Consider the following 13,803-nt stretch of genomic DNA (forward strand, 5'->3'; position numbering starts at 1 on the left):
AACGCTGAAGTGAGCTTCCGAAGCGCTGTTCTTCTTGCGGTATCGACAGGTAAGTCTTTTTTTATTTACATAGAACCGAAAAATGTCAGTGGCAAGTGTGAAATATCAAAACTGCGCCCAAATTTGGTGCTCCAAAGCCGTAAACGCTGCTGTTTTAATTGCGGCAAATCATAGTATGTGCTAATCGAGATATTAATATACTTATTTTTTCGGTTTCTTTTCCTAGGTAAATTGCGAGTCTCGGCATCTATGACGAACAGGAAATCAATAGCGCAATGCTTACGGATCCCTATGATGCGCAGCACGACAAGTGGCAGGATTCTTTTGTGGCCCTCTCAACCGTTGTTAATGTTGAATTGCTACGATATTTTTGTACGTTTGGCGTTTTGGCCTGCGCTCCCCTGCCCATAGATCCATTAAGTGAAACAAAAGAAATCATGTATTCAGTTGACACCCAATCGGTTACCAATAAACATCGGTTTTATTGACGGGAAATAATATCTTTTTCTTTCTGCAACTCCGTTTCGGTTATCCCCCGGTCTCGTTGGACATTCCACTGTGCCTGTTCTGTCGTAGTTATATCGGCAGATTCCAACAGGTTATCGGCCCAGCAGAAGGGAGTTTATAGTGCGGAAGAAAAGTATTTTGTGCAGGCGAAAACGAAGCGTCCAGGTGAAAAAGACAGTGCTTTGTTCGCTGGCGTTGGTTCGTTTTTTCGCGGTGCGTTGGTTGGTTTGCTCGTTGCGGTACCCGTTCGGAACGCGGAGTTGCCTGTGTAGTGCAGTCGTCGTGAGAACGGAAGAGTTGGCTGACTGAAAGCTGAAGCCCAGTGAGGAAGAAATTGATAGAAAGAAAACAGACGCGAAGTGTAATTGACTTTGTGTGCTGTTGGTTTTCGGTGCGAGGGGAGAACGATACGAAACGCACCAGGGGGTAAAGTGACCCAAGATTGAAGAAAAGTTATTGCGGTTTGTGATTCTTTTTTCAAAGTTGAGAGGAAAGTTAAGCGCGTCGGATAATTAGTTTGGAGAGATTTTCATCCGGTGAAGAAAAGTGAGAAATGGCCGAGAAAGTTTCGTTTCCGCTGTTGAACAACAGCAATTATTCAACATGGAAAATTCGTATGCAGATGTTGTTGATACGGGACGACTACTGGTTTGTGGTGGTAGATCCAAAGCCGGATCCTGTCACAACATCATGGAGGAAGGCAAGTCAGAAGGCGCTGGCAACGATCGTGTTATTTATAGAGGATAGCCAGATCATGTATCATGAGAAGACAAGTATGACGTCACGCGTGTCGCTCCTGAAACGGATTTGTAACCTCAATCTAGGAGAAGAACGTGTCGAAGGACCCGAAATGGAGAAGCATCTGTTCGAGCTTGAAGAACTCTTCGATCGTCTGCAATGCGCGGGTCAGCAGCTAGAGCCGTCTTTAAAAATAGCAATGGTGCTCCGGAGTCTACCTGATTCATGTGACGGATTAGTGACAGCGTTAGAAAGCCGGAAAGATGAAGATCTGACGATGGAGATCGTGAAGCAGAAGTTACTCGACGAGTGGCAACGGAGGACGGAACGACTAGCGAGTTCAAGTTTGGAGAACGGTGAAAAAGCGTTGAGGACATATGCGAATCGACAGGGGGGGACAATTTGTTATTATTGTGGAAAACCAGGACATTTCCAGCGGAATTGTCGTCTGTTCCTAAAGATGCAAAGCGTGGACAATGGAGGTGCCGTCGAAGCAAAGCAAGCAAAAGCAAATGATAACCCGGTTTGTTTTTCGGCCTAGCAGCATCAGCAAATAGGGCGTTGGTTAATTGACAGTGGCTGTTCGTGTCACATGACTAATGATAAGCAGTTCTTCCGAAAATTGGATGAGACCGTGAAGACTGAAGTAGTATTGGCTGATGGCTCTGTGGTGAAGTCTGTCGGTATCGGCGAAGGGTCTGTGAGGTGCATTGACGGCAATGGAAAACTGACTACGATCTGGATTAAAGAGGTGTTGTACATACCGAGTCTGTACATTGGAGTTTTATCGGTCCAAACACTGCTGAAGAGAGGATTGAAAGTTGAGTTTGGATCATCGAGGTGCAGCATCGTCGATCCGTACAAGAAGGTAGTGGCTATTGGTGAACTACGAGAAAACTTGTTCGAGTTGAAGTGTTCATTAAATTGGAACGAGGTGGTCAAGTATCCGGAAGATTCATTGTTGCAAAGAACTAGGGCAAATCAAGATGAACATAAAGAAGTGTTTATGGACTGTATGGACAATAATTTTGATTATTGGTGTCGGGGATTGCGAGGTAGGTTGTTGAACAATTAGAAGCATGCTGCAAATATCGAGGAGGAGTGTTGAATTGCTACGATATTTTTGTACGTTTGGCGTTTTGGCCTGCGCTCCCCTGCCCATAGATCCATTAAGTGAAACAAAAGAAATCATGTATTCAGTTGACACCCAATCGGTTACCAATAAACATCGGTTTTATTGACGGGAAATAATATCTTTTTCTTTCTGCAACTCCGTTTCGGTTATCCCCCGGTCTCGTTGGACATTCCACTGTGCCTGTTCTGTCGTAGTTATATCGGCAGATTCCAACAGTTAAAGTGCTATGCAAATCATCAATGAACATAAAGAAATAAAAGCATGAATAAATAAATAAAACGAATAAATTTAATTTGTAAAAAAGAGTTGAGTGGTGGGTTTACGGGTGGGAGGTTTTTCGGGGCGAATGAAATGATTTTTTATTGAGAATAATTCACTTTATTTTTTAACAGTGTAGCCATTTTGGTTTGACATTTCTACAATTTGTTTTGAATGTTTGAACTTTTAATTCCAGGGTGGTATGCGGCTTTCAAAAATGTGGTTATTTTTAAAGTTGGCGTACTTTTAATTTGAACATTCGCAACTCTCTACGAAAAAGAACCAATACAAGTTTTCATTTTAACCAATGTTTTTCTTAATTTTAATAATGATTTTTCTTTCTGTGATAGGGGAACTGCTCCTTGAATCCATACCATGTACCCAAATCAATACCATTCGAAAACAAAGAATTGGTGCGCTTATTATTTTATTTCTCATTATTGTGATTTTTTCAGCAGTGAGCACGCCGGATAACAACAAAACACGACACAAATTGAGCCTTAATTGCCTGTTTTGCGAATGTTATAGATATAGGAGCATGTTATTAATTAATAAAAAAGACGTCTGTTCTGATGGCTGGTCCAGATGAAAGAGACCTTTAGTTTATTTTTTGATCATCTTCTTAGCTTGAAGCGTTACGTGTGTAACGCTTCTTTGACGTATGACAAGATGGTTTGACCAAGGTATTTACAATCATATAGATGTTTCAGTGTGGGTGACACAACAGCTGTTCCCCCTTTTTAATTAATACATTAGTATTTATATTTCAAAAAATTCGAACTTGAAATATCATTTATCAAACTTAACAACTTCAAATTAACTTTAATCCTAAATCAATTCATTTTATCGATAATTCATCACTTTGAACTTATACCCTACGAATAACTGAACTCCGGATCTTCGTTTCGCTTGCGGACCCTCTTCGATCGCCGTAGACACACGTTCGGCAAGTCCGCCGAAGTCGCGTTTCGCTTTCTGGCCTTTGCCGGAACCATAGGGAATCCCCTAAATGGTTCATCATCAGAGCCGCTTCCAGCGTTAACTTCTTCGGTGTCCTCTTGGTTTCGTTCTTCAATTCCAGTTCGTTCTTCGACCGTAGCATCTCTACCACCCGTACCGACTCCCAGCCACACGTTTTGTCTCGGCTGCGGAGTTTGCCCCTTGTAGCACCTAAGCTGACTTCGGTGGGCCATGGTGAGAGCGCTTCCAATTGCTATCTGGAATGTGTTAATAGAAAAACGTTTGAGAAACGTTGCCTTTATCCATTTATTCGGTAAATGATGATGAACATTTCGATACCATACAGTATCTCCTTCTGTCAGTGTGTCTAAGCCGTCATTCGACTTTCTCGGCATATTAGACACATTTTGTCATCATTTATATTTGTAGTTTGCGGTACTTGTAAATAATTTCTATAAGTCTTTTTTGGATTCAAAAGGTCCAAAATCGTTTTTGGCTTAAAAAGAAATATTTTCTCCGAGGGAAGTTGCCCATCACTCGAAACAATATTATTTCTATAATTCATTAGAAATAAGTTTATCTGATCCTCCAAATCAACATCTTGCAAGTCTGGTTCTAATAAAAACTTTTTCAATACTGTTTTAACAGTTCTCACCAGCCGTTCCGCCTGCCCATTACTGGAGGGGTTATAGGCTGGACTTTTCAAAACTTTTATTCCCTGTTTTTCAAGAAATGCTGTGAATGAGAATGAATTGAATGGAGGACCACCGTCCGATACCAGTACATCTGGTAAACCAAATCTAGCAAAATAGGCTACCAATTTCTTCACCACTTTTGCACAATCCGTGCCCTTCTTCATCCATTCTACTTCCAACCACTTTGAGAAAGAATCAACAATCAGTAAAAAGTGTGGCGAGAAAAATAAAAGAAGTCAATGTGAACTCGGCTGAAGGGTCTTGTTGTAGGTTTCCAGTTGGATAAAACTTTTGTTTTTGGTACTATTACCATACTTCCACATACATCACAATTCGATACATACTTTTCAATGTCTTTATTAATGCCAAACCAGTACACTTGCCTTCTTGCCAATTGTTTCATTTTAACTATTCCTGCGTGGTTGGCGTGTAAAAGCTTCAAAATTCCGTTTTGCATTTTATGTGGAATTACCACCCTGTTTTGGTACAAAACGCACTTTTCAACAATTTCCAAATCAGTTTGATTTGCAAAAACGTCCATAAGACATTTATCCAACTTTTTTGGCCATCCATCACGCAAATATTTCATAAGTTGTTGTAAAAACTCGTCGTCCTTTGTCCATTTGGCAATCAAAGCAAAATCAATGGGTAATTCATCACCAAAGTTTATACTTTTTATAAACTCATGATCTAACTCAATAGGAACCTTCTGCTCTAATGGGAATCTCGAACAAAAATCCGCGTTTCCCATTTTTGCAGAAGGTCTGTACCGTATTTCAAAATCGTAAATCGAGAGTTCAAGTATGTATCGTTGGAGTCTTGTTACAAATATGGAATTTTTCCCTTCTTTGCCGAAAATCCCTATCAATGGTTTGTGATCAGTATAAGCAATGAACCTTTGCCCATATAAATATTTATGGAATTTTTTAATAGTACAAACCAAGGCCAAAGCTTCCAGATGAAGAATTGGGTAACCTTTCTGCGCGTCATTTAACGTAAAGAAGTAAAACTAATAGGCTTTTCGATGCCTTCTATCACATGTGCAATCACTCCTCCTAGGCCATAGCCTGAAGCGTCTGTTACTACTACAATGTCTTTTGATGGGTCATAAAATTCTAAAAAATTGGTATTAACCAGTGCGTTTTTGCTTTTTGGAAAGCTTTGTCACAATTACCATCCCAAACAAATTTAGTATTTTTCTTCAATAGTTTATACAAATGGAATAACTTGATAGACATATGGGGCACGAAACGATTATAGTAGTTGATCAAGCCTAAATATGACTTTAGCTCAGTCACATTTCCAGGAACCTTTGCTCTTTGAATTGTTGAAATTTTGTCTGGACTAGGTAGTAACCCATTTTCGCTAAGAATATGGCCCAAATAAGGCAATTCTGACACAAAAAATTTACATTTCTCAACATTTACTTTAATATTTGCATTTGCGAGTCTTTCTAAAACAAGAAACAATTTCTCACGACAAACTTCCAAGTTTTCACCTGCTATGAGTACATCATCAAGATAAACATAAACATTTTCAATCCCGTCTAAAATTTGATCCATAACTTGTTGGAAGATCGATGCACTTGAGGAAGCCCCCTGGGGTAAACGATTATATGTGAACAATCCCTTGATTGTGTTAATCACCATAAATTTCTTAGAACGTTCAGTCAATGCTAGCTGTGTATAAGCTCCCTCTAGGTCTAGTGTACAAAAAACTTTACAATTTGCCAATTTAGCGAACAAGTCGGCTGCCAAAGGTAAAGGGTAAGTATTTGGTATTAAAACTTTATTTATTGAAACTTTACAATCAATTACGAGTCTTATTTCATTATTTTTTTTCATAACTACAACCACTGGTGATGCCCATTCACTGGTCTTCACCGGTGTAATCACATTTTCTTTCTCTAGTTTTGTCAAATAATCCAGGACTTTTCCCCTCAACCGATAGGGTACATCATAGGCCCTTTTGAAAATAGGAACATCACTTTTTAATACCAAATCAGCTTCAAAATCTTTAATGGGCGTTGAAAAATTTTTCACAAACACTTCCGCAAATTTGCTTTTGATTTCTTGAAAAATACACTCTTTGTCTGCTGAATCTACCCTGTTTACCATTTGTTTACTAAGAAAATTGCTCCTCCACTGAGGAAAGAAAACATCAAGCCAATTTCGGCCAAACAAGGGGATAAATTTAAAATCTGTGTCTAAAATTAAAAGATTTAATTTCATTTTCAATCCATTTAGATTCACTAAAGCATTTGTTTCCCCTTCAATTTTTAGTTTTGACCCATTGACAACTAGCAGTTGCTTCTCACTCATGGTTAAAGACTTTTTGAATAACGAAAAATATTGAGATTTTCCCATAACGGTTACACTAGAACCACAATCAACCTCCATTTGCACCAAACGATCATCAATTGAGACATTTATAAGACATGGTTCACTTATTTTATTAAGAGACGCAACACACATACACTGCAAATCACCTGAATTCCATTCATCATCATCGCTGTCATTGTCAGCTCCCTGAAACGTCGACATTCTGCCCATTAAAGTGCTCAGGTCTTTCTCCGCGCTCGTACCCGGTTTCGCAACATCCACGAACTTTACTGCATCCCTTTTCATGTTCTTTAACCTAAAACATTTCCTTTTTATGTGTCCTTTGACCCCACAAAAATCGCACGTCATATTAGAGTAGTCTGTCCTACGTCTGTCATTGTTCCGGTAATTGAATCTAATTGTCTTTTGTGCATGATTGTTGTAATCTTGGGTACGTCTTATGTTACTGTATGGTTGTGTATTCCGGTTGTTTTGTCTGTAGGGCTGGAAACCTAATCTTTCCCTAACTGGTATCCGAACTTGATTTGGGCGCTCCGGTGTTTCCACCGGACTGTCCCTTGCCGTATTATAAACCTGAAGCAGTTGATTTATCCGAGAACCCTGAGGAAACCCCGTGTTAATAGTTTTCGCATTGTCTTTTGCTATATTCCATGTTGTAATGAATTTGTCCATAGATTCAAGGGTTAAGTTTTCTTCATTCAGAAGCCTTTGCTTCAATGCCTCATCTCTAAGTCCATGCAGAATTCTATCTTGAATAGCAATGTCCTTAAACCCGCCAAAACCGCAGAATTCCGCTTGGAGTTTTACCGCCAAGACGAAATCCTCGGCTGACTCATCTGGTTGTTGGACGCGATGACTAAACCGGAATCGCTGAACTAAATCTGGTTCGGTTTTGTCGAACCTTTGTTTCAACTTATTTACAATTTCAGCGTAATTAACTGTCGCTAATGTTCCTTGCTGAAACACTAGTTTTAACTGGGAATAAACATAGGGTCCACACAAATTCATGAAATGCGACTTTTTTTGTACTTCTGACAATTCATTTGCCTCAAAAGAAAATTGCAGACGGTCAACCCAGTCTGAGAAGGAAGTTCCCTTGCGGTATGGTTCAATACTAGAAGCCATGCCGCCTGGGATTTGATTTGCAAACATGTTTAATTCTTTACAAAAGAAATAAAATGAATAAAAGAAATAAAATGAACAAAATAAATAAAATGAACAAAAGAAATATAAATATTCTTCAATTATAGGCTCGCGCAATAAAAGGATCAAAAACGACTTACCCGTTCAGATGCTATTGGCTTTTGCCTAGGCCTTTGCCCGTGCCGACACTTGTCGCAGTTACCCTACACTGTGTTCTCCGAAAAACGACGCGGAGTCGTATTATTCGGACCACGATTGATACTTCCTTGGTAGCACGAACACTTCCTCTATTGTCTGAGATCTTCCGACGAAAACGCCTTCTATCCACTGCAAACTGAACGATTACCACGAAATAACTGCCTCTGCCTGATTTATCCGGCGCTCTTGACGACCAACTCGCAGAAGAACCGCTAGCACTTTTTGTATCGATCGGTGCTTCTGTCGCCGTCCAGTGTCGTTACAGTGGGAAATTTCGACTCGATGAGCAGATTTCGTCGCGAGGTTAATAGATACCGTCGTTGTTATGGGGAACTAGAGCACTCTCGAAAGCCGCCCCGGCGTGCTTCACCGACGCCGTTGAGAAAAAGATGGCACCGTTTTCACAAAATGTCGCCAGCCGTTTGCGATCGTCGATATATTTGCCGGCGTTTCTTACTACCGTTGTTATCGAGAATCCACTTTTTAGCACATTTACTGCCACTACGTACAGTCACGCACAAGCTAACTTTGCACTACTTTGAATTAATATTCACAAATGGTTCAAAAAAAATCCCTCGTCGCCAGTTAATAAAAAAGACGTCTGTTCTGATGGCTGGTCCAGATGAAAGAGACCTTTAGTTTATTTTTTGATCATCTTCTTAGCTTGAAGCGTTACGTGTGTAACGCTTCTTTGACGTATGACAAGATGGTTTGACCAAGGTATTTACAATCATATAGATGTTTCAGTGTGGGTGACACAACATTAATGATGGAAAAGATACCCTAGTCCAAGATGAATACAGCACTAGGTGTTCCAATCTGCCAAATTCACGATTCAGCCATCTTGGATTTTAGTATGGTAGAGCCTAGGATATGCCTAGGGTAGAGCCAGCCAGTTTGTTTATGTTTTGCACCGAAAATGAATTTTTCACCCCCGCCTTCTTCTCGTCCATAAACTCCGCAAGTTGAAACACCTAGCTGTGTATTCATCTTGCCCTAGTCTTTACGTATACTTTGTATACGAGAAAGGCAAAACATCCCTTCAAAAATCCATTAGAAGTGGGGCAAGAGTGCGCGTGGGGTTAGAGTACGTTTTCGATTTTTTGAAGTAATAAAAATAGATAACCTAGCAGCACTACATCAGTTTGATAGGTATTCTGGCCAACTATTATCATACACATATAACACATTTAAAAAATAACTTTTGGAGTGAGTTATTGGCAAATGAGTCAAGCCCTGTCTAATTGATTGAAACGAACCTCAATTTGAAAAATGCACTTTGAAACAGAAAGGAATCGATGGAAACAATAAAAATAGTTCATGGAATAGCTCAATGTCGTATATTACCAAGCAAGGATAAAACGAACATATTTTTAATTCTGCAAAAGCATCTTCGTCATCGGTTTACCTCGAACACCTAAGCCGGTGACTTTGAAAAGTGCTCCTGCCGGTGGACTTTGATTGTCTAATCGAGCCGTAGCGACAAACAGTTCATCCAGTTTTGGACCACCAAACGCTACTGTAGTAACGAATTTAGCAGGAATGTCAATCTCAAGTTCTACCGCCTTTGTTCTGAAACAGAAAAAAAAAGAATATTAATGCTTGTAGATTAGGAAATTCAGGGATCATACGTACCTTGGATTGATCTTCTGTACTTTTGATCCACCCCACGTGGCTACATACAGATTTCCTTCTTCATCGTTCGTCATTCCATCTCCGAAGTAACCTGGACCTTCCCCATTGACTCGCCAGTCGTACAAAATGGTTTCATTTTGTAGATCACCATTCTCTAATACGTCAAACTCTTTAATATCTAAGGCAGCGGTATCGATGTAGTACAATTTCTTAGAACTCTCATTCCATGCCAGCCCATTCGATATGCTGATTCTGTCTTTCACCATCTTGAATTCTCCGCTAGCTTTACCATCGAATCGGTACAATTTCCCTTCATGTTGCTGGAACGGATCACCTAAAGATTCGAGCTGCATTGTCCCGGCGTACAGCCGTCCTTTGGGATCTACTTTGCCTTCATTGAAGCGGACGTGTTTCTCTGATTCACCCAAATCGTACAATGTTTTAACGAGTGTTCCTTTCTCCGAACGACCATCCCATGTAACCAGAAGTAACTTGTTGCCGGATCCCACTACGTAGTTATTTGGTTTTCCTTTTACCAGAATGACCGGGGCTATAGGGTTGACGCCATCTTTTGTGATAAGAAATACATATTGAATTACATGAACAAGTCAACATGGCTATGGCATGTATCTACCTATTGTGCAGCTATAGGTTTTGTTCTCTGCGTAATCGTAACGTCTAATAGCGGCCACATTGATGTCCACGTAAAACAGACTTTGACTGTCTACATCCCAGACAGTTTTCGCACCAATAGTGGAAAGTGGCCCGGGCAGTTGGTGTAATGTGTATTCTGCGGACATCTACAATCAAAAGTACGCAGTTTAGAAATAGTTAGCTAAATGGAATAGGTTAATAGAAGAAAAGATAAAAGATTGTCAATAGAATACCATCAAGAAAGGAAAATGGAGAAATTGAGAGAACAGAAAGGAAATTCAGAGGAGCCAGAGTTTTAGCTCGACAGGGATACTCGGCTGTTTTAGTCCAAGAATAATACGAAGGGCTCTCTGATCGACGAAAGAGAGCAAGCTGCAGCAATCAGGACACCAGACGATGTATGAGTATGCGCGACTCGTCAGCTATTGGCTGTAATGCTGCGCAAGGATGGAAATACTCGTTTACGAGTATAAAATTACTCTCTTCTGCCTACCAAAATCATCCCATTGCATTGTCGTGAAAGTTTGGAAAAAGCCTGTATTATATCCCATGTCCGAGTTACATGGGAACATTTCCGGAGGCCTGGTTGAAATTTCCAGAACCCCACTCGGGTCTCCAGTTAGCCTTGCCAGCAAAGCCAATCCGGCGATGGCGAGTTTGATTCTCGGTCCGGTCTAGGATGTTTTCGGGTGGGAAACATTCTCGACTCCCTGGGCATAGTGTATCCATTGTACTTGCCAAACAAGATACATACTCAATGAGTATTACTCATGCAATGGCTGGCATAGAAAAGCTTTCAATTAATAACCGAGGAAATGCTAATAGAATACTAAGTTGAAAAGCAGGCTAAGTTCCAGTAAGAATGTAGAGCCATAGAAGAAGAAGATGACAGTCAGTGCCCTAAGTGCTAAAAGTGGAACCAAAAACTTGGATGCTAAATCAATTTTTGTCATTTTTGTAGAAGCCATTTTTTTCACAAAATCAATTCTATTATTTTTTAAGGTCAACTTTTTCAAAGAAGCCCATATCTTTTGGCGTACTGAAGGTCACGGGTTCGAGTCCCATCGAAGTAAAGTGGTTACCTCCAATACATTTTTTAAATCAAATAGATAGTGACGTGTTGATCACTGACCAGGACATTACTGTATTACATCAATTGCTACAATTTTAAGTTTGCTGTTTGGCCAAGATTTTTCGTTGATACTGGCATCTTACCATGTTAGAACATCGTTTTGACAATGATTCTGAACCATAATTTGCACGCCACTGCTGATCTGAGTTTTTGCTCTTAGCATCTATAGAAGACGCTGAGTATGTCCACATATTTCGAAGGAAGGTGGAAAGGCACCCATCAATGGGTGATTTAATCGCTCCATTAGAAACACAAAAAATGCCTTTTAACCGCAATAATTTACGAACACATTTTTCAGGCATACCTCAATTCGAATTTTCACTAGAATAACATTCAACTTTAACACCTTATTCCAACTACCACTCTGTAAGCAATAACTCTTAATTTTCAATCCAGCCAGACGGCTTAACTAAACAATCATCACTGGACGTGAGTGTCTCGTCTGCAGCTTTTAATGAGCCATTATCGCGCCAGCTCTGGGAGTCTAATTGGGTAACCTTTGACTGCGGTTTGGAACTGATAGGGTACCTAATGATTAAAATGCTGCTTTCCTTACTAATTGTTATTAATGCAGACGATGCTACTTACTGTGTCTATCAGCGACAAAAGTGCAACTAAAGTGATTGCGGTAGTTGTGGCTCTATTTTTGTAGTGTTCTGGCATCTCGTTACCTCTTTATTTACTTGTTGCGTTTATCTAACAACAAACACATTTATAGCACATCAAATAGAGTAACAACGAGAAAAGGGCAAGCACTTGAAACTCAATTTGGAAGCTACAAACGATAACAGCTAAATGCTTATTCACCGTAGGCTGATATGAGAATGAACGATTGGGCATCATCGATCGATGGTCGATCGGATGAGCAATTGAACATTTGTGCCAATCGTCCCACGATTGAAAGTATGTGTAGGTCACGTGTTCATCTCAAAGATCAGCTAAGCTAAGATTTCTTCTTATCAATGTCGTACAATAAAAATAATAGCCATTAAAAGATGAGCTCGGATTCAAATAAATAATTTAAATAAAGACGCGATGTTCGCACGGTGTCTTTGTCCGAAGAGACTTATTTTCAAAAAATCAGTATCTCTAAAAAACCCACTACACGAAAGTATAGGCTTTCCTTTTTTTCACGCAGGTACATTTTTAAAATATTCTATCGGGGGTAATTTTTCCATACATTTTTATTAAATCGGCTGTCATTTGCGATTTTTATGGAGTTTGCACCAAAAATAATGAAAAAAAAAAAATATTCTAGATCCCTCGATATAACATTTTAGTTTACCAACGATATGAAAGAGAAGATCATATACTTTTGTGTGGTGGGTGTTTCAGAAATACTGATTTTTGAAAAATAGTATTTCCCCATAAAGACCGTGTGATTTTATTTCGGGTTACATGTAGTTTTAATCTGCACTAAAAATCAAGAAGTTTATTTTTTAATCATTGAAAGAATGAAGAATATTCCGAACTATTGGTTTATTCCATCTCTGAAGGCACCATAAATCTAAAACTAGCTGGTGTTGAAGAAAGGTCCTCCCTCATCCAGGACATGCGAATCGAAACTTAGTTCCATTATATATATTTACCAAATTATATTGAAACTATATGATTATATACCAAAAAAATCATCAGGGCACCGGATTGAAGCGATTTGGATAGGAAGAGTGGAATCGCCAACTTCCTATTGTTAAACATCTCGTGGATAAAAGGCGGATTCTTCTCCCCATCTATTGGGTCAATCTGGGAAACGAGGGCTATATGTACTAACATTCTTCTGGAAGGAGATTATCTATTCATCCCGTGGATTCGCATAAGTGTCTCTGCTGATGGAACCACCCCACCCATTTTTGGCCCTTCATACAGGAGTTTGATGAAATACAAACAATAATCTAATCATGATCAAATCGTTTGTCAGATATGGCCAGTGCTGGTTTTCGTACGGCCGAGTTGCCGAATAATATGTGTAACCAGTGGTGTGTTGATCTGTCCAAGATTGTTGAGATTTTCGTGGTTTTTGTATTCGATTTTTGTTGTATATGCCTTGAAAGTTATTGATCCATTGAAACTTGACCCAATCGACACCCACTGTGCCGACATCAGCAGCATAGGATAGTTCCGCTACTCAACACCAGGTGTTCGCAAGGACATGGGAGGCCATGGTGGGTGGTGTAATGGGGGACACCAATAGGGCGAAAATGTGATGAGGGAAAAAGGTAACGGTCAAGCCCAAGGCCAAGCCTTGTCGCGCGAACGACCACCATCGCTAAATGGCAATTAGCTTGCAACTTTTGCTAGAGAAAGACGTGAGTCAATTAGCTATCCGGAAAATTGAAACCAAGAAGTTAAAGTCGAAGATCGGTGAAAAAGTGAATTGCGCGACATAGGAGGAAATATCCAGGTATG

At 39.8% G+C, this 13,803-nt stretch overlaps 2 protein-coding genes across 8 annotated transcripts; both read right to left on the minus strand.

Moving 5' to 3' along the window:
• Positions 1 to 3,375: 3,375 nt before the first annotated feature.
• Positions 3,376 to 8,290, minus strand: LOC134204677 (uncharacterized). Of its 4 annotated transcripts, none has more exons than XM_062679455.1 (3): positions 7,182 to 7,550; positions 6,782 to 6,930; positions 3,376 to 3,855 (listed from the first exon to the last, which is right to left on the minus strand). In XM_062679455.1, exons 2-3 carry the CDS (start codon positions 6,809 to 6,811, stop codon positions 3,514 to 3,516), a joined length of 372 nt encoding a protein of 123 aa, XP_062535439.1. In that variant the 5' UTR covers positions 6,812 to 6,930; positions 7,182 to 7,550; the 3' UTR covers positions 3,376 to 3,513. The 4 variants fall into 4 exon arrangements, 3 of the variants coding, with proteins under 3 accessions (XP_062535439.1, XP_062535437.1, XP_062535438.1); XM_062679453.1 differs by having other exon boundaries at positions 6,770 to 6,930; XR_009977934.1 differs by lacking the exons at positions 6,782 to 6,930; positions 7,182 to 7,550 and adding an exon at positions 7,919 to 8,290.
• Positions 8,291 to 9,299: 1,009 nt separating this feature from the next.
• Positions 9,300 to 12,230, minus strand: LOC134204676 (regucalcin-like). Of its 4 annotated transcripts, none has more exons than XM_062679450.1 (4): positions 11,986 to 12,230; positions 10,246 to 10,411; positions 9,612 to 10,179; positions 9,300 to 9,548 (listed from the first exon to the last, which is right to left on the minus strand). In XM_062679450.1, exons 1-4 carry the CDS (start codon positions 12,058 to 12,060, stop codon positions 9,350 to 9,352), a joined length of 1,008 nt encoding a protein of 335 aa, XP_062535434.1. In that variant the 5' UTR covers positions 12,061 to 12,230; the 3' UTR covers positions 9,300 to 9,349. The 4 variants fall into 4 exon arrangements, with proteins under 4 accessions (XP_062535434.1, XP_062535436.1, XP_062535435.1 ...); XM_062679452.1 differs by having other exon boundaries at positions 11,926 to 11,986; XM_062679451.1 differs by lacking the exon at positions 11,986 to 12,230 and adding an exon at positions 11,702 to 11,859.
• Between the last annotated feature and the right edge of the window lie 1,573 nt (positions 12,231 to 13,803).

The sequence above is a fragment of the Armigeres subalbatus genome, unplaced genomic scaffold (assembly GCF_024139115.2).
Source record: "Armigeres subalbatus isolate Guangzhou_Male unplaced genomic scaffold, GZ_Asu_2 Contig819, whole genome shotgun sequence".
NCBI classification, from domain to species: Eukaryota; Metazoa; Arthropoda; class Insecta; order Diptera; family Culicidae; genus Armigeres; species Armigeres subalbatus.

Excerpts from the sequence above, each read along its gene's own strand:
- LOC134204677 (XM_062679453.1), bottom strand. The coding sequence starts at position 6,811 with ATGACAGCGATGATGATGAATGGAATTCAGGTGATTTGCAGT. Across the intron at positions 3,856-6,769 it reads GAATTCAGGTGATTTGCAGT|ATAGCAATTGGAAGCGCTCT; the intron begins GTATGTGTGTTG and ends AACACATTCCAG.
- LOC134204676 (XM_062679449.1), bottom strand. The coding sequence starts at position 11,588 with ATGTGGACATACTCAGCGTCTTCTATAGATGCTAAGAGCAAAAACTCA. Across the intron at positions 10,412-11,480 it reads CAAAACGATGTTCTAACATG|ATGTCCGCAGAATACACATT; the intron begins GTAAGATGCCAG and ends TTTTGATTGTAG. Across the intron at positions 9,549-9,611 it reads GTACAGAAGATCAATCCAAG|AACAAAGGCGGTAGAACTTG; the intron begins GTACGTATGATC and ends TTTCTGTTTCAG.